Source organism: Ananas comosus, linkage group 22, assembly GCF_001540865.1.
Source record: "Ananas comosus cultivar F153 linkage group 22, ASM154086v1, whole genome shotgun sequence".
Taxonomy (NCBI): Eukaryota; Viridiplantae; Streptophyta; class Magnoliopsida; order Poales; family Bromeliaceae; genus Ananas; species Ananas comosus.
The window spans coordinates 3,072,455-3,092,409 of record NC_033642.1 but is presented as its reverse complement, the minus strand read 5'-3'; the positions used below and the strand labels follow the sequence as shown (position 1 = coordinate 3,092,409).

Below are 19,955 nucleotides of genomic sequence, written 5' to 3'. Positions count from 1 at the left end.
CGGTAGCAAAAAAATTCCTGTGTTTTATCATCAGCATGTTGTTTTTCTGTGTTTATTTGTGAACTTCCCCCTTTTTTATGCAGCTCAACACATAAAATAAAGATGTTGAGTGATTAAGGATGAATATCCCAACTAGAGTTCAGCTGATACACATATAAAATTAAATATTTGATAGACTGCTTTTTTTTATTTATGAATATCTGAACTACTATATGACGTTAAATTTTTACGTGTCGTATGTATTTAGGCTTTTTTTTTGCGTGTGTTCTTTAACAGTCTTTCAGGAGCAAAAAGTTGAAGAAGCACACAAGCTCTCTATTATAATAGGCGATCTTGAGTTGCAACTGAAGTAAAGAGCAAGTAAGAATATAAAAGGTTTTAATTTTTAATATTTATATTCAATTTAGAAATATGACAAAACATTATTATAGTGCTTCAGACAAAAGATAATAATATTACTTTAGCATTCTTTTAATTGTTTACTTTGTAGATTACTTTGATTGAAGAAGTTTAATTATTAAAGTCATAGGCATAAAGCACAACAGAAGCTAAAAGGTGGGTTCAGTTTTTTGTTTAAGAAATGCTATTGTCTTATCATTTACTCTTTTTTTTTTTTTATTCCCTTGAATATTTCATTTACTTTTGCACCTGGTTGATTTATTATTTGTTTCTACTGCTGTGTGATTGACATTTGGGAAAATGAATTAGGTCACAAGCCCGTCTTCAAAAGTTAGCTGAAATATTTTATTCTGAAGCCATATAATTGAATGAAGAATATTCGAGTGCAAATGTTCATTATGACGGTAGATCAAATGGTGATTATCAAATAAAACCAACAATGACCAGTTGCATAATCTTTTTTTTTTTTTTTTTAGCAAGAAAAGATCTTTGGCCTTTTTCTATCACAAATGAGAGGAAAAGCAGGCAAGTCTTAAGCAATTCCTATGTACAAGATTTTGGATATTTATAAGATTGTTTTCTTATGACTCAGTTTTTTATCTTTGATTTCTTTTTCTTATTACATTAGGACTGAACTTTTTATGAGTGACTGCCCTCTCTAAACTATAAATATATGCCTTAATATTTTAAGACAAATTTACATTATGTTTAGCTAATTTTCAGTTAGTTTAGGTTTGTAGTTTTGGTTCCATAGATCATCATTTATTTTAATTGTTGGCTCAAACATATAAGACTTTGGCATTTTAATAATTTCTTAATATTTTTGCGTTGTTTGCTAAGCACTGAAGGTTAGTTTTGTCCTAATAGTATTGCAAAGTGAGCTAAATCAATACTACGCCAGTTTGTTGCAGAATTTCGTGGCTTCAGTTTTTAGAATTATTCATCTATTTCTCTAATTTCTTTCACAAGTATTTTTTTTGGCCTATTTGGAATAGCTTTCTAATTTGTTATAAAAGAATAAATTTTTTAAAAGTTTATAAACAGCTGTTGTGCATGATCAGAAAAATAATTATTTAGATTATGTAAAATGATAAGAGTATTCTTACCAGATTTCCTTTTATAGGGTTACTACATTTAATGGTTTTTTTTTTTCAAGTAGAAATAGTTGTTTTGTCTTTCAAATTCATAGCATCTTAATTTTGGTTTCAATTTCATTTTAGTTGGTAAGGTTTCGATTTTATAGCTTTCCATGGTTTTTTTATTTTAGATTCCGATAGTTTAGCATATAAAAAAACATGTTTAAATGGTGCGGCTGTGTCAACGACTCTCTCTTTCAGTGCCTTTTGCCCCGGCACGGCAATAGCCCGCCATTGGCTCAAAGAGGTTCATGTCAAAGTACCCTTTTGGTTGATTCTTTATGCATAGCTCCAGTCTATATGCATGAATTGAACATTCTAACCCTATCGTTTATTTCAATTTTAAAGTTATGATCGTTCTGACAATATTTTGCTTGCTTTCAGAGACTAATATGTAATTCAATAGCGACGATAATTTTAATTTTTTTTTCTAGATGGTAACTTACGAAGTAATGTACGTGATCGACAGAGTTTTAACCATGGTGATTTACAAATCTTTTTCCTTTTGTACGGACGGTAAGAGCACGCTCGCCATTATGGGTGTGGAAATAATGCCTCCACTTTTCCTGCGTCTGTATTTTTTTTACAATCATATCGCTGCAGTCGACGATAAAATTGAATTGTTCAAATTGAATTTATGATTTTAGTTGCTTTTTTGGGAATGGTTCTCTATTTTGTTTGCTTCTTCTGATTAAGCCAAAAATAATATAATGATATATGGTGAAAGTTCGGATCGTCTGCTATATAGCATTACCAAAAATTGCTCATTCTCTTATTTTTTTGATGAATTTATAGTAGTAGTACAATTATGCTGTCTCTATTGATTCAAATGTTGTGGTTTCCCCGATTTATCTCACGCGAACGCTTGCAAATTTTTAATAGAGTCCTTAGGAAAATATATGCAGGAGTGATATTTGAAATTTCTTTTTTGCGTCTGTTGCTTGGCAATTTTCGAACAATTTAGCTCAGAGCATGAAACTAGGAGAACTAAGCTATCAAAAATGTTGATCGCATATTATGAAAGTAGTAACACAAATGAAAAGTATAATTCTTCTTAGAGAATGTTGTGCCTGGTATTTTCTATATTGTTTTCCATCTTTTTTGTGCTTTTCTTTCTGTGATTTTCTCCCTACACCATTTTGTGTTAGATGTATTGCACTTTTTGGGGGGGTTCTTTTGTCTGATTTTTATGACATGCTGTGCTTATTTCGGTATTGTTTTTTTTAGATTCTCTGTTTTTTGCCTATCTTATGTGATGAACTGCCCGTTTAATAAGGTATGGTTGCTGCATAGATTTCGTAATTTATTTATCGCATTATTTTTACTATTCTTTTGTACTCACTATTTTTCTCACTATTTGTTTAGACTTTTTCTATTTTGTGGTACTTTTTTAAGAAAAGAAAATCCTTTGTGCATTATAAGCAATATCAAATTTTTGGATTGTGCATTATAAACAATATAAGTTTTGCAATAGATGTTAAGATTTATACGATGGTGAAGTGCTTCACCAAATTTATTTTATTTTTGTAGAAAATCCGAAAACTATTTTGTTTACTGTTCGATTCATTCGCGTATGATTTTTGTTATTTATTTATTTGTTTTAGATGCTTTATTATTTGTGCTATTACTGTTAAATTTTCCTCATATTATTTTTGTTATTACTTGGTTATCAAGCTGTTTTTTTGTGCTCTTCAATCTATATTTTCCTATTTTTCCCTCCTTATGCAGCTTTGGGTGATCCTGGACTTTGCGTTCTGTATAGTGTATTTTTATGTTATAATTACTCATCAATTTTGTTAAAAAGCTTAAATACTATTTGGTACTTTTGTTTAATATATTGGTGAGAGTTTTAGCTCTTTATTTAGTTTCTCGATAATCCAAAACTTTGCCCTTTTTTTATTTTTTTCATGTGCAATTTCTCGGCGGTGTTTTTTAAACAACTTTTTTTCTCAATTGCTATTTGATACTTTTTTTCTATATTCTGCGTGGTAATATTTTGTCCTTCCAGATCTTTCGATAATTGGAGACTTTCCGTTGTTATGTTCATTTTCATGCGCTAAGTTGTCTTCGCAAGTTTAATAAACAACTCTGAATGGTAATCGAATATATTGTTTTATCCTTTATCAGCAGTAATCTCTTGCGTCGTTGCTAAATGTAGAAATTTTAAAATGCTCTAATATCTTTCATCTTTGTTTATAGACATGTTTAAAATGGTTGATTTAACAAGATTGTCTTTTTGTCTTTCAGTAATCGTTCCAGTGTTTGCTACATAGGGTTATTTGTTTACACTGCTTAAGGGTTCACGAAATACTTTTGTTGTATTTGCTCTGGTAACGTCTGTAATTCGCGCGAGAGTTTTGAATTCATTGAACATTGAAATATTTGGTACTAAGGTTTATTTGTTTACGCTGCTTAAGGGTTCTCGAAATACCTTTGTTGTGCTTTGCTCTGGTAACATTTGCAATTTGCGGCTGGAGTTTTGAATTCGTTAGAGCATTGAAATTCATAATTTTGCATTCACAAATTTGCTACATTTTGAATTAGTTGTAAGTAATAAAAAATACCTTGACCTAAAATTAGCCATGTTACTTTAATTACAAAATTCTATAGTTGGAAAAAAATTATTTAAAAACTTGTAATATTATTACTGGTATATTAGCTCCCCGCGCAACGCGCGGGTCCCCTTACTGTAAACTTTGATTGGGACCGGAGCGTTCCTGGGGCGGACGTGTCTGGGGCATAGGGCCGCGGGCGCGGGTCAGGGCGGCGCGAGCGGGTGCGACGGCGCCGCGTGGCTGGCGGCGGGCGGACAGCGAGCGCGCGGGCGCCGGGGGTCAGGTGCGCGAGCCGGCTTGGCGGCGCGGGCGCGGGGGTCAGGGCTCGAGCCGCGTGGGTGGCGCTCGACGGAGCGAGGTGGGCGGGCGGCGCGGTGTCGCGGCGCTCGGGCGCGGAGTCATGGCGCGAGCCGTGTCGTGGTTGGCGTCGGAAGGCGTCGGCGGCGGGAGCGGTCGCGAGCGCGCGCTGGGCGCGGGGGTCAGGAGCGAGCCGGGCGTCGGTTGGCGCTCTCGAGCGCGGGGGCGGGCGGGGGTGGCGTGGTCGTTCGGCGTGGAGCCGGCGCGGGTAGGAGGCGGGCGGACGCAGGCTGCGTGGGTTTTTTTTTGTCTGCTTGCTTTTTGCTCTGGGGCCCATTCTTTCTAAATAATTTTTGATATAGATGTTTTCCTTCCTTTTCAAACTCATGCTCTTACATTATAAGTAATTTTAAAATTTCTAAATAAGGGATCTACTTATTTTTAGTGTTTGGGTTTACAAAATTTTTTTTTTGGTGGACAATAAGTTTATGTAAACCGTAATTTTTGTAATGATTTTGAAAACTTTGCGTTTAGATTTTTTTTTTTTTTGGCCAATATATTTTTTAAACTTCGATAAAATAATATTAGGTAAATTTTTTTTTACTCATTATTGAAATTGGTATGTCATTGAATATGAAATTTTTTTTTTCCCCACCAATTTGGAAATCTTTTTTCTTTTATTTTGAAAACATATATAAATAGGTATTTCTAAATAAAGGATCTTCTTATTTTGAAGATTTGAATTCACATTATTTTTTTTCCTTATTTAGTTTTCAATCTTTTAAAGAGTTATAGACTAATTCGAATTTTAAATTGCTTTTTATGTCAAAGTTGATAAAAATAATCTAAATATTCAAATAAAGCTTTGATACATGCACAGTTTAACAATATATTATTAGTAAGGTACATGCATTCATTTTTTGCTAGAAAGAAAAGTATTTAAAATTCCAATTGTTTGATAATAAGTTAAGTTATATAAATATAAATGATATTATATTATTTATAGCAATAGGAAATTGCTATTACAGTGTAAAATAGGGTAGGGCTAACGTGTCATTTGTGGTCTTCGGACATCATTGCGGACATTTATGGGCTTCTCTTCGGTTATTAATGCTGCCATCAATGCAAAACTTACCCCGTTAGGGTTTTCGCCGTCTTGATTGTTGATGCTGTTTCAGTTCACTCTCTCCTTCTCCGTCCTCAACCGCTCGCCGTCGTTACTCCTGCGTTTGCTAGGACGATTGCGTAGTGGGCCTGTCGCTGTCTCCGCCGTCGAGGGTCGCATGGCGTGGCGGACCTAGGTAACGACGTGGCCTCCAGCAACTCGCCGGCCGGGCGGAAGATGCCTTGGATGGTGTTGATGGCTGTGAGATCTGGGGCAGATTTGACAGGAATAATTTTTTCTCCTTTTAAACTGATGATGTTAATCTCCTCCATGCTTATGCTTAGTTGTCCTCCAGCAACTCACCGGGGTGGCGTGGAATACGTCCACTGGTGTAGATGGCTGTGAGGATTTGGCCGGATTTGATAGGGTTTATGGATTATCGATTTGACCTTGAGGTTTATCCTGTATTTGGCCCATTTTTCTCTCTTAAACTGATCTGCTCTCTGTTCTTGCAATTCCTGATTTTTGCTATAAATAGCACCTCTGCTCTTGCTCTCCTTCTAACTTTTTTGCTTTTTTACTCTTCTCTTTGGTTATCGCTTGGTTGTTCTGTTGCCTTTGTTGCTTTGGTTTGGCGCTGGTATCATGAGGTGTGGAAGAGCCGTTTTATCCTCCCTCCTTCTTCTTATAGGCTCTTTTATTCCCTTCATGTATACTAATCTCTTTTGCGTCCTCTGTTTCTTACTGTATGTGGGTATACGTCGTTTGTCGTATTGCTAGGCGGGTTGGCTCTGTTCTTTGAGAAAAAAAGGTGCGCCTATTTTGCCATTGTTCATTTGCTTGCAGTGTTTATGGTACTGTCTGCTAACTAACTGTGCTAACTAACAGCTCTTTGTTTATACATGTTTATTTTCTTTTTGGCGAAATGGCGGTGTTGAAATGGCGGGAGTTCTTTTGCTGCTTCTATGTTGGCCGATGGTTTACTAGCTTATAAGGTATTATATAACCTGATGCTCGCTGTTTATGTATTTTTCACTAGATTATGTTGTGTAGATGTGTATTGATTGCATGCTTTTGATGTTTTGTGTCTGATATAGCTGCTGTTATGACATCGATAGTTGTTACGATTTGTTTCCGTGAATTACTCCGTGATGTATGCCAGCGCTTTTCTCTGCCGATGCCAGTGTATGGTGTCCCGGTTGAGAATGCAGAAGGGACAATTAGAGTTTATACTGAGGTTGAATTGGCTAGGGAAGGTACTGTGACAGAAGCTGTGAGATGTTGGAGTTCGCCGTCTGCTAATATTGATGAGGCTGAAGAAGATGCTGCGCGACGGTCTGTTGGAAAGTTGCATGATGAGTTTTCTTTTGATGTTAGGGACTTTAATTCGGAAGCTAAAAAATGCTTCGAAGATTTGTATGCGCGGCTTTCCATAGATCATGGGATGATTAAGAAAAAATATAAGCAGTTGAAAAATGACTATAAGCTTCTTTGGGGGTACTACAATGACCTTTTGGCTGAAAAGGAGCGCTATGTTACTGAGCGCGGTGGGCTCAAACAGCTGATTGTCCAGTGTGGTGATCTGCTTGATTGCCCAACTGCTGTCGCGGTGAATCAGAATAATAATGTTGACGATTCAGATGAGGATCCTGTGCCGCCACCTGGTTATGAAAGTTGATGCTTTTTAGTGGATTGTCTGTTTTGTTTTTAGGACCTTTGGTTGCATGACTTAGCTTATTTTTGGGTTTTCTACCTGTGTTTTCTCTAGATTTCTCAGGTTTTTAGAAAAAAAATGTATTGACTTTTTATTTTGTTTGTTGTTTTTTATTTTGCTAGATGTGTGTAAGTTGGTTATATGTAAGTCCTAGGTAACTGCTTTTGTTTCTTATGTTTATATAAAGAAGTGGTGAAATAGTGTAAGGAAAAGTCCAAATATGTTGCTTTTATAGAAATAGAAAAAATATAGGTTGTTCTAATGTGAAAATAAAATAAGATAAAAAAGTTAAGCAAGATTAAGTAAAGTTGTTCCGAACTCTAAAGACTTTAAGAAATAGGGGTCCGAATTGCAAGCAAAAAAATTAAGATTTGCTGTGTTTACTCTTATGCCGTAAATTCTTATTGAATAAGGATGCATGTATGATTATGTGAAGTTTAGAGAAAATGAAGTTATCATATCAATTCTAGAATGTTAAAGATTAGAGTAGAACAAGTTAGGTGAAGGTATTGGGAAGTACTGAATTGTACTGAGGAATTGGAAGATAGCATCTCATCTGATTCATAGTGAGTGTTTTCCTATGTATAACTATTAATTTAATAGATTCTATTTATGCTGATATCTATATCTTGCTACTATTTTTAAGCAGATGTAAACAGTTTGATCTTATTTTGATGTTTTATTCCATGCAAAGGTTTTTTTTCTCACAAAATCTGATCTTTTATGATTTAGTTGCTAGAAATTTTAGTGCTATTTTGTTTTTAATCTTTTTGTGTGGCAATTTTCCCTCAGTTTTTTTATGAAGCTAGATTGCAATCAAATCTATTCTGTAAATTTTTAGAAATAGATCGCTGATTGATTGTTGATAGCTGCGGATATAGTTGCTGCTATTATATGTCTTACTTAGCAAATAAGCATTTCTTGCATTTGATGAACATCATATTGATAAATAAAAAGATGCTGCAAACTGCTTATTTAAAAAAAAATGATGGTATGGCTTGCTTAGCAAGCAACCATTGCCTGGAGTTGATGCAACTCTATGTATAAACTGTGTAGAATGCTTTGAGCAACTTAAGGGTGCTGTTTTGGGCAAATTTGTATGGTCTTTTTTTGACAATGATAATCTTTTTCTCCAACAATCTGATCATCGGCACTAATTAAGAAAAATACGTTGTGTACATTCTGTTTGATCATTTGTTCTTATATATTATTATCTTATGGTTTTCAGTTCATACGTTTATAAATATCGTTGTTTGCACATGTCAAATAATAATTTCGTTATTAAGGTATGGCGGTTTGGATGGTCATATGGCAACCACTGCAGCCTGTGTAAAAAAATATAGGTTCGGGTAGTGTTGTGCTGTTTTTTCTATTCCTACTTTTTTCCATATTGTTTAAAGTATTAGCTAATATTTTTGTACATTATTTTATATTGGTTTTGTGAAGGCTATGATGATGGCTCTTTCTCAATAGCGGTGCTTTGCAGCCAGCAAATAATATTGACTGTTTTTTAGGAAAGACAGATTGCTTGGCCCTCTTGAGTGTTTTTCTCAATAATATTGATTGTTTTCTGTACATGTATGGTTTCAAATGGTTTTGTTCTATCTTATAAAAATATATTTTTTTTATTGTATAAGCTGTGCATCAAAAAAAGTTTTAAATATATGATTTAGATTATAGGTTTTGTCACCCTTTTTTGTTATTCAAACAATAATTTGTTTGTTTAAAACTATTATGTCCCATGGCATTTATTTATCTTTATAAATGTGAGGTACTTGAGCTTAAATTTGAAATGCCAAATACAAACAATTGATTTTGTTATTAATTATACTATGAATGGTTTGTTGTAGTATTACTTTCTTAATATGTTCTCTGCTCAGGCATGGCAGGTTGATTGTTCTAATGACAATGTCTGCAGCCTGCGCGATTTACTGAATATTTTGTTCTATTATGCAATAGATTGGTATTGAATTACAATCATTGTGCAAATACATTGAGCCTATCTGAGCCAATATTTTTGTGCTTTTATTTCTGGTATTTTTCTTACCTACCAAATTTATGGAAGAAGCATATGAATTAGAAACTGAACCGTTCCAAACACGCCAAGTCGCAATGCACAAGAGGTGCAAGCCGCGAGTGTGGGTGCAATATGCGGGTGCGGTTTGCGGTCGTTGCTTTCTTTTTAAAAGTATTTAAATTTTTTTATATATTATACTAAAACTAATCACTATGCAAACATTTATTTCTCTTTTATGTTATTATGTTTCCTTAATGTCCAAATTTTGTAGGAATCTGGTTGTCTCATTGAGCTGAAAAGAATGTGTGTTTTTTTGATAGTCAACAAAGTACAATTCCAACATTTAAAAATAAAATCTAGATCTTAGTTAAATTATTCAACAGCTTACACTTGCTGTTGCATTCTTATTGTGGGTTTAGGATTTAGGATTTAGGGTTTAGGGTCTAGGGTTTACGGCTTCTGATTTAGGGTTTATGGTTCATTTTTATATCTTTTTGGGTTTCTCTTTATTGCAGCATTAGCAATTTTGAATCATAAGTATTATGTTTAGTTCCTACATTTGTCTAAAGTATTTATGTATATCTATCAAATATACTTTTGGATAAATTTGTATGCAATTATTAAATTTGTGTCTCAAATTTATGGAAAGCAGTTTGCTGCTAAATCGTCTACATTAAATGAAATTGATTTAGGCCAGTTTTTTTAATGATATTGAGAATGTTGTTGCATAGTTAAAAGACATATTTATTATATGCTGCTTCATGTACTTCCCGACTGAGGTGAAATATGTTGCATATTGTAATCCAGAATTTTTTTATAAAAGTTATCTTATATAAATTTTGTCTTTGTGTGGATGAATTTTTTCCCCTACTTGGTAACATCATATCAGTCCGAATTCATTTTTTAAAAATTCAAATACGGATAAAAACTTTGAGCTAAGTAGATTTGGATTTGATTTTGGTTACAAAGAATATAAAAAATAATACATATGGATGTGGATATTGATTTTGTATATATATCTGATTCGTATTTAACAGTGAACATTTATTTATATTATTTTTTTTCCTTTCTGTAGTAGATTTTTATTCAATGATATGAAATCGAAGTTCAGATTCGAGTTTAAAATTGGTTTCCGGGTTCAGATTTTAGTTTGGTTCGGATTCACCTTTTCAAAATTTTTTCGGATCGGATTCACATTTGGAATTTTTTTCGAATCCGAATTTGGGTATTCGAAAAGTTGGAATAGATCTGATCCGTTGTCTTATGGTGTTTAGGACGAAGGGTCTATTCGGCTATTAATGCAACCATTAATGTGGTCATGAGTGGAGAAGTCACCCCGTTAGGGTTTCCGCCGTTTAGATTTTTTGCCCCGTCTCTTCTTCCTCCTCTCCGTCGCCGTCATTGCCATGAGCAGCCAGCGTTACTTCGGTGTTTGCCAGGAGGCTTGCGCACTATTCCTGTCACTGTCTCCGCCGTGGCATGGCGGGGGTGGTGTGTACGATCTATGGATCTTAAGACACACAAATATAATAGGGCTAAAATACTACTTATCATAGTAAAAGATTTATTCATTGTATAGAGTTACTATACTTTCTAAAGCATATAGAAGTTGGTGGTTCCGACTTTTTAACCCTTAAATCAAAGATTATAGGATTGAGATGATAGTGGTTTCCCTTAGGGTTTAGTGGTCCTACTAGAAAAATAGTATAAATCCAAGGCTAAAAATGGTCAAAAGGTTTGATCCAAGGGTTAAAAAAATTAGAAGTGCCACATGAGAACGTGTCTGCTTCTCATCTATTTGCATTGCTATTTCTTCTCCCTTCCCTCTTGTGTTGCATGGAAGGTGAAATTCAGAGTTCAGATTGAAGTAGAATGTCGGATGAGTTAGAGTTCAGCCAAAAGTTACTTTTTTCTTTTTTTTTTTTCAATGTTCGGTTTTATAGTTGTGAAGTTCTTCCAATTTATTTGCGCTAAAAAATTAGAGGTGCGGAGCTGAATTTTTTTTTTTTAATGTAATTTCGGTCAATGTGGGCTAAAATTAATTATGCTATTTAGGTTTACATTTTGATCGCAGATAAAGGTATGATAAATGAAATAATTAAAAAAAAAAAAGTTGAATTTGGACCTTGAAGTTATCTCAAACCAACCAACAAAAGAGTTTGAACTTTAATGAAAGTTTTAGTACATCATACAGAAATGTGGACAATTGTGGTCAAAATTATTTTACTAGTATCCTGTTTTAGTACATCATACATAAAAGTTTTAGTACATCATACATAAAAAAAAGGTTTTCTCTAGTATCCTGTTTGTGATTCAAGGTGAGGTGATCTTTCCATGCGCTTCCCCTTTAGGTGAAGAACCTGAGCGCTGAGCAGGAGCGCCAGAAGAAGCTGCTGTGGGACGAGGCAGCTTCAGCGCAGCAGACTTGACGACCATTGAAATGATGGTCGTGCCAGGACTATGCTCATAAGTTGCACGTGAGGTATCAACTCAATCGGCTCGAAGAATCCACATGATTAATATCAGATGTGGCAACAGCTCATGCGAACTAGAAGACTTCACACTGCGAGCTATCCGATGCCAAATCAAAAATGCAATATTAATATCAGATCTTGAGTCTCGGCGGGATGTCCAACTACTTACATGTACAAGAGTCTATTCCAATGAACAACTTTGCTATTCATCGTTGGTAGAATGTTACAGTCCACTATGAAGTTCAAAAAGTAATATTCGATCTTCAGGCCCTTCGAGTAAACTGAATTGCCGGCTGATCGTATAACCGGAAAACACAGACGCCATTAACCACCGGCTGTCAATCAGCCAGAGCATCGAAGCCACCATGGAGATGATAAAATTCACTCGTATTGACAGGAAAGTGAACCACGACACCAATAGCATACGAAATGATTGTCATGCCCCGGAGCCTTTTTTATATATAGCTTTTCATGCCGAAAACAGAGTTTAACATAAAATTGTGATTTTTTTGAAATCATAAACCTACTTCAAACGTGCATAGACTTACAATATGGATAGATTTTTTTCTATGCAGATAAGAAATCTCCCCTGTACTGTACATGCATAGCATAGGAGCACAATTTGTAATATTCAACCATACAACCAACTACAATAACAACAACAACATAATATACAACTATAACAGGGTAGAGAAACAATCACAACTATTCCCACAACTATTCCATCCACAATAGGTAGAGAGCGATATAAAAAGTCTAAGCTACTATTACAGCCTGAAAACCGAATCCAACATTCATTTACCTCGAGAAAATCAAAACTAATAAAAATCCAAAACTTCAAGGTTACATCTGACATTATGAAACTACAACTACATCACAATAACAAGAAGCAGCTAATAAAGGTTTACGAATTTATAAAACTCGAGATTTCACAAGATGGGTTTACAAACGAGGGAAGCTACCGAGGTTCCATCTACCGCGACCTCACACAGCATCCCAACCCTCACCACTCATTTTTACCTATAAAAAAAGGTAAGAAACAGTGGGGGCAATGCCTTGCCAATGGCAAGCTGTACTTACTGGTCAACAGAAAGAAAAAGTAGGATAATGATAAAAGAACAAACTACAGTAGCAAAAGAGTAAACGAGTAAGACGTATGAATGCCAAAGTAAGAAGTGTCACTACTGTAATCAAAACAAAGTGCAAAACGTCGCGCGTGTCAACCAGACGATAAGTCCGGAAATAACCCAATCCAGAGCCGTTGTGTTAGTTTATAGATCTCAGACAAAAGCCACACACATACGAACCTAACTCACGAGTCACTCTTGACCACTTTCTTAGAAAAGGACACCTGTCTATCGGTGGCCAAACCGAACCGGTATACGTGAATGCGCACGTGTGGTTGATCATACCATATGCTCAAGTAAACAAACGTTGGCGGGAAGCCCCAAAGCTCACGAATGAGGAGCAATCTCCTGACTACGAAGGTCAAATCTCATATAGAGTATAGTCGACTAACAAGGTCATTTATATATCATATTTTTAATCGAATGCAACTGAACTGCAATGGAAAACTGCAAAGCTCATGGGGAGCAATCTGCCGACCACTGTAATATACTAGACCTTTGTGAAATGCAAGGTTGCAGAGTGAGATGGTCATGTGTTATGTCGAGTATTCTGGAGGTGATTGGAGTGAGTTAGATTCATTTTGGCACAAAATAGATACAAAAACGAACCTCTGAAGCTAATACTATAGTAATTTCAGGTTCCAACATTTTCGGATGCCTAGAAGTGGGTTCGAGCGCCCGGAACTAGAGAGGGTAGAGTCTGTTGGAATTGAAGAGTGTTGTGGACATCCGGCTGAATTCCCTTGCTGATGTGCGAAAGAATGGATAAGGATGAATAGGCACTAAACAGTGAGCAGCTGAGTCATCTGTAGGGTTTCAGACGCCCGAAAGAGGTTTTGGGTGCCAAAACCTAACTTCTGGTTCACTAAGCATTTTTTTTGTTTTTGTGGGGATTTGAGGGTTTTAAATACAAATGTAGAACCCGAAATAGATAGGCCACAACTCCAGCTGCCTCTTCCACTAAATTTGGCTTTTCGATAAAAATTCTACAAGCATTTGATGATGTACATTCTATTTGTAGAACATATTTGTAGTTGATTTTCCAAAAAAAAATTTATAGTAGAAAGTATGTAAATGTCTTCCTTACTAATTAGGACTATACAAAAGATTCATTTGTTACTTTGTTTCACTAATATAGTGAAATTTCTATATCTTCGCCCTTTTAAAATTATTGGTACTAATATATTTATAAAAAAAAAACTATCCGCAGCGAAGCGCAGGCTACACTAGCTTATATAAAAAGCTTAAGAAAGAACAATAATACCGAAGGAGGCCTAAGTTTTAGCTTTTCCCATTGCCAAACCAACCTCGGTAAATGTATAGACCACAAGCGCTTGGCCGCACATCCTCAAGCTCAACTGCTTAAAATCTGTGGCTAACAAAGCAAAAGAATTTACAACATACCAAATGAGAACTTAGCTCAGCACGCAAACATCTTGTAACGACCCATTCCTTTAGTAATAATAACTCGTAAGGCCTAAACCAACAATCTAAAATGTTTAAACTCAGTTATTATTACTAGTATCTATAGCCTCTTATATACTCAAACATAATCACATTTCCATCTGATGTGGAATTATTGGGATGTCATAAAAATGTGCCACCCCTAGAATTTAAAATAGTCTTATATATAAGATATAATAGAGCTAAAACTTCTTAACCTGACTATAGCATTTTGAGCAGTGGTTAAGCCCAAGAGGTTAAGAATATTAAGTATGTCAGGACGGAAATAATCCTAGAATGGGTGACTCCTGAAAAGTGGGACGTCACACATCTGACCAATAACCCAGTGGTTGCAACTGTTATGCGACAATGACAGAGGCACAGTAGTAAAATGCTACAAAAGGCAACGACTTGAATATCACAAGAAAGTTGACGGCCGAATATAGTTAGCATCACAAAAAGATCCAGCCATGCGAAAATTCTATTATCCTTGAAAAAAATCTGAATTTACTAATACAGGGATAAGCACAGCAAAGGATGATACTATATTCATATATAATTGATCTAAACATACAGTGAGAAATTACAAAGTAGTTATCCAGATTTGCAAACTGCGAAGGGTAAAAAAATTTGCATACCTCTCCGATCCCGAAACCAGGAGATCCTTGTCGTGTAGAAACACGATCGGTGACTGTGAATATCAAAAAGGAAGAAGAACATTTCTCGCTCATCCAGCTTACAGCAGAACTTGTAAGAATGATACCAATTTACACAAAACAACAATATTCCAGGATAGCAGCAGAAGCTTCGTAGTGCAAAAATACGAGGAATTATCTGGCAGGATGGCAGCTTACCGAGCATGTCACATGTCAGAGACAGANGACCATAAATAAGCTTCTTGCTCGGTAGCTTGGTTCTCATTTTGTCTCTTAAACAATTCCTTCTCAAATCCTGCAAGTAGCGAAAGCAAAAATATCACAAACATCATTCTTTGCAATAATTCAACGTGTGCTACCAAAATTCTTGAACTTATCTGAAAACTGAATATACTTTATAGAAGTACTACACATTACAGTTAACGAAAGTTTAATCACCGAAATGAAATATAACTACAAATACTAACCCCTTGACTGATGCTCCGACCATCTAATTCATCATAAACATGGGCAAACTATATGAAAGACAGGTGGAAAATTCTATTATCTGTTACACATTTTCAGTACCCTCACGTGTTGTGATTACTCAATAGAAAATTCAGAAAACGTACAAAAGTTATCAATGTCGATATTTCAGCTTTCTAAGGAACCTTAGGGTGGCATAGCAAGCCGGATTTCTTAATCAAAAGCCTGTGTTATATTATACATCATACATCTCACAAGATCTTCAAGTCTCTACCACTATTTATCAGTATTAATACAGCAGACATTACCAAAAAATATGGTAGAAACAAACATACATCTCACAAGATATATTAAAGCTTGTAATATATTATACGTCATATATCTGACAATACTTCCAAATCTCTATTGATAGTACTCCATATTATTACAGCACATTTTACTACGAAGATAGTAAAAACAAACATATATCATCAAACAAGCAAGTCAAGAACTGAGTAAATATAGAAGGCCGAGCAGTTGAAACGAATTAACTTGGAGCATCCTATTTACTACTTAAAGCAATATAAGATCTTACAAACTGCATGTCAAGACAACAAGGACTGAGAAAAACACGAGTTAATGATATAACATAATGACATTTAGACCTAACAGTATGAGAACTAAACCTCAGATATGTCGATAGATCCAACATGTTATAAGATGTTATGACAAATCGATTGTCTAAATTTTTACCAAGATGATACAATCTGTTGGCTGGACAGTAGAAATATGTCGAAATTAAAAATCAACTAAAAGCATTACCAGCAGCTTATAGGATCAAATTACAGTAACGGGCATAATCAAATAGATGGTGAACGACTAGCTTGGGACAAAGTCTGTTGACTTGGAAGTCCAGAAGGAAGTAACAACTAATCATCAAAACGAAAATGGCTTTCTCTTCTGAATGTAAGAAACATCATTTCTCTGTAGCTATAGAAAGTAAATAGAAAGTAACAACTACAATCTATGAAAGCAAGCAAAAGCAGAAGAAATAAAGAAAAATGCCAAAATTGTGGTGGGAGAAGGGCAAACCATTGCTACGATCTACTCCATCCCAATGCCGGCCTGGCCTTATACCATAGCGATTCGGAGGGAAATCTATTCCACGTTTCAGCCAACTATGACTCGGAATAGTCTGAGGAATTATAAAGCCAGATTCTTTCATCTTCACATCAGCACCTAAATCTTCCAAAATAGGCTCCGAGTTCTTCCGCTGCAATAGATAGATAAACAAGTCAATCACAGTGCTAACAGTAATGATATTTCCCCATAGCCAAATGATGTACCTTAACCAGATGTGCCATCGGATCACCCCATCGGATCCTCTCCTTCAACATTTTATCGAGTTCTGGATCATCTCTGTAGGTAGAAAATAAATGCATCATTACATGAATTAGAGGTTGATACCTGACTAATGACAGCTATGTTGATTTATTGCAAAGGAGCCTAATCAAAGTTTGACTTGGGTTCCAATTCATCCACAAAACTTTCATTATAACAATTTAGTCCGGTAAGTTTGACCTCAATTTGAGTTTCATTCTCAAGAGTTATAATTTTATTCCTGAACTTGTTCTTAGTTTAAATTTCCTCTTTAATAACATTCAACCTCTGTTTCAATTTTTTTTTCCTTCGGAGTTTCAATCTTACTGAAGGAAGTCTAATAATATGACGCTAGCATAGTACTTTTGCAACTGGTAGACTAAATCAAGGAGTTAATTGTTAGACAGAACGAAACTTTAGGTACTAAATTGTTACAATTGAAATTCAGAAAATGACAATGAAATCCAGGAGGTCAACAGGGACCACATTTTAATGTACCCAAGAGCAATTGATTGCAAAGGAATGCATGCTAACAAGATCAGCCATCTAAAGCAACAACACCACAAGTGTAATTTATTGCTGCAGCTTAAGCTAAAAAGGCAATGGGAAGAAACCCCTTTTATGGTAACAAATTATCAATGTGCTTATCATTATGAACGGATAAGTAGGAAACCAATCCTTAGTTGAACAGAAGTAACATGGCATAAGGTAGCCCGCCCCTCTGTTCTTATGCCACAGATTGTGAAGAGATAACACATATGCGAACTTCCATAGATTGGGAAGTTTGGAATCAGCTTTCCACAATCTTTTATTCTATGATCAAGAAAGATTTGATGTTTCAACTACATACACTGGGTCATACCAATCAGGGAGGTTTAGTAGATTTGAATTTATCCTTCATCATCGTGTTCCATACTTGTGATATGCAGAAAACATAGGTGAAGGAAACAGTTAATTGAGTGGGGGTTTTTTCGCACATCACACTAAACAGGGATTTTCTCATCAGAATTGATTTCTATAAGCTGTCAAATTATTATGACTGATTAAACCATTATAAATTGTAAAGGACTTGAGATCAATTATTCTTCATGCTTACCTTGATCGTGCAAAAGGTTTATCCTGCTCAATCTCTAGCTCTAGTGCTCTAGCCTCAGCTTGACGCTTCTGAGCTAAGCCCTTACCCCATTCCAGTTTCACTTCCTGAAAGTCCAAACAAAATGTCAATAGGGCATGCAGCAGAGACAACATTACAGTTATAAAAATCATATGACATTGATCTCTTCATAAAGCAATTGATAATATCATAAAGATATCGTAGGATAATGTACACTAAGGAGAAAAATGGCAATTAATAAACAACGTGTGAAAAATTTTACTTTGTAAGGATTTGTCTTTTCTTTTCTTTTTTTTTAAGTACCTTTCTTGTATAATCAGGACCATTGCTAAAACGTGTGAAATATTCAAAAACATCTAAGTCAAAATCGCTCTAATAAAACATAAACTTCCTAGATTAGGTAATCATTTCCATAAAATAACTAAACCACCACAAGTTTTATAATTGACTACCAAACAAGTCAATTACTAGAATTCCACATTCATCACAAGTCGAAGACCCTTTCACCACCGAGAGTAAAGGGTGAAATATTACATAAAATATTACGATCTTCAAAAGCAACACATACCAATTACCTAAATATGTTAGCATTCTATATTGCTCTGTGTTTTGCTAACAAATTATGCAGTAGAAACAAGTATCAGATCCAACATGAGTCAACTTGACCAACACACACCTGCTTCTAACACTGATGCATTAACATTATAGTGATGTATTAAACAAAACCATGCAAGAAACTCAAAAAGGAATTATTTTAAATAAGAGCAAGTAGTCTTCCGCTAGTAATAAACAAGAATATTGACCAAAACATCTCAGCTGGCAATACAGTAAAAAACCTATTAATTCTCATCGTCTCCACAGAGATACTCTTAACTGGTAAACAAATTAATTGGCCCCTAACTAACAAAAGTCATATAAGCAGAATCTTTGTGCTAGAAATCAGTCTCCAATTAGAGCAAAATGGTGCAAAATTCGATCACTTACATGTGCACAATGTTAACATATTAGGCATTTGTCAACAGTGTTCTTCGTTGCTTCACCAAAATATTGGAACCGAAAAAGATCTTTTGGTGACAAACTTTGGAACCTTCACATTCCAATCCTTAAAAAGATTCCCTCCTCCCTACACAAGCACTTCCATATTTCACCTTCGGCCTCTATATTACTTTACAGTAACCATCAATACATCTATATCCACCACATGACACTAAAACAGAACAAGCATCTGTATGGCATTATTGTGACGACTGAGATTTTGACTGTGTAGCTAGACTTTTTGTTGACGATGTTTTTGTGTGTAACTTAATTATATAAGCACTCGTCAAGTTTCAGAAAAAAAACGAGTTAAGATGGAGAAGTTAAGCGGCCTTTAGTGATAACTTAAGTGAATAGTAACTCGGGTTTTCCGGAGAGGTCAATCAGTGGAAATGGCTTCTGGTGCGTATTGGACTCCGTTTATAGTGATTCAATAGCTCATTTTCAACGGTTTAACTATCCTGGATCCAATGGCACTGACGGATTTCGGTTTTGATACACGATTTTCGAAAAAAAGGGGGTTTATTGGAATCTATCGTCTCCATAATCCTCTTTATCTTTAGCAAGAAGTCATGAGATTTCTTAATATTGCTTATCTGTAACAAAGGGAGATTCAATAGGGGTATCTTGTATTTTAATTTGACTCAAATAACAAGAGCTTTCGCTCTAATAGAAATTTGATGAAACCTTGGGAATGTAGAGAATAATCATAGATAATTGTTTGTCTTCATTGGTAAGAGAGAGGGAGAAAGAAGGTCATAGAACATCGTTCAACAGATTGATGCTATCTTTTCGCGAAGGTATAATATAAGAAAAGGAGGAATAAGACGAGAAAAAAGAAGGAAAATAAGGGCCACCACATCACAAACAGATTCAAAGAACTCAAAACTTATTCTACCTCATCAACTATCATGGCATGCCTCTCAATGTCTCTAAACTTAGTTTTCTCCTATTTGGACTATATTTGTAACTTGATTAGGACTTAGGAGTTTTCCTTACATGGTTACACACACCCAAACCAACCCAACCCCGCACGCCCCCCCCCCCCCCCCCCCCCCC

General features: G+C 35.4%; 3 protein-coding genes across 11 annotated transcripts in view; 1 reads left to right on the top strand and 2 right to left on the bottom strand.

Moving 5' to 3' along the window:
• LOC109727159 lies at window positions 523–11,991 on the top strand. Of its 8 annotated transcripts, XM_020257091.1 has the most exons (4): window positions 523–554; window positions 6,271–6,303; window positions 6,480–6,487; window positions 6,590–7,346. In XM_020257091.1, the coding sequence occupies exon 4, from the start codon at window positions 6,598–6,600 to the stop codon at window positions 7,168–7,170; it is 573 nt and encodes a 190-aa protein (XP_020112680.1). In that variant the 5' UTR covers window positions 523–554; window positions 6,271–6,303; window positions 6,480–6,487; window positions 6,590–6,597; the 3' UTR covers window positions 7,171–7,346. The 8 variants fall into 8 exon arrangements, 4 of the variants coding, with proteins under 4 accessions (XP_020112680.1, XP_020112681.1, XP_020112679.1 ...); XR_002220735.1 differs by lacking the exons at window positions 523–554; window positions 6,590–7,346 and adding exons at window positions 8,493–8,549; window positions 8,653–10,024 and having other exon boundaries at window positions 5,151–6,487; XM_020257092.1 differs by lacking the exon at window positions 523–554 and having other exon boundaries at window positions 5,181–6,303; window positions 6,397–6,487; window positions 6,655–7,346.
• Window positions 12,386–15,134, bottom strand: LOC109727160. 2 transcript variants are annotated; one of them, XM_020257094.1, is made up of 3 exons: window positions 14,906–15,134; window positions 14,132–14,199; window positions 12,386–12,717 (listed from the first exon to the last, which is right to left on the bottom strand). In XM_020257094.1, the coding sequence occupies exons 1-3, from the start codon at window positions 15,126–15,128 to the stop codon at window positions 12,682–12,684; spliced, it is 327 nt and encodes a 108-aa protein (XP_020112683.1). In that variant the 5' UTR covers window positions 15,129–15,134; the 3' UTR covers window positions 12,386–12,681. The 2 variants fall into 2 exon arrangements, with proteins under 2 accessions (XP_020112683.1, XP_020112684.1); XM_020257095.1 differs by having other exon boundaries at window positions 14,132–14,193.
• LOC109727158 (BUD13 homolog) overlaps window positions 14,679–19,955 on the bottom strand; it is a gene marked incomplete at its 5' end in the record, with an annotated part of 7,143 nt that continues 1,866 nt past the window's right edge. The window contains 4 exon segments of the mRNA XM_020257088.1: window positions 14,679–15,218; window positions 16,460–16,640; window positions 16,714–16,786; window positions 17,844–17,947. Of these exon segments, the coding sequence (XP_020112677.1) occupies window positions 15,130–15,218; window positions 16,460–16,640; window positions 16,714–16,786; window positions 17,844–17,947 (447 nt within the window). The 3' untranslated portion in view covers window positions 14,679–15,129.

Bases quoted from the DNA above. Each gene is read 5' to 3' on its own strand.
- LOC109727159 (XM_020257091.1), top strand. From the start codon at position 6,598: ATGACATCGATAGTTGTTACGATTTGTTTCCGTGAATTACTCCGTGAT.
- LOC109727160 (XM_020257094.1), bottom strand. From the start codon at position 15,128: ATGCTCGGTAAGCTGCCATCCTGCCAGATAATTCCTCGTATTTTTGCA. The intron at 14,200-14,905 runs GTATGCAAATTT...TTGCTTTGTTAG, and splicing joins CTGGTTTCGGGATCGGAGAG to CCACAGATTTTAAGCAGTTG. The intron at 12,718-14,131 runs GTTGGTTTGGCA...CTTTTTTTATAG, and splicing joins TGGTCTATACATTTACCGAG to GTAAAAATGAGTGGTGAGGG.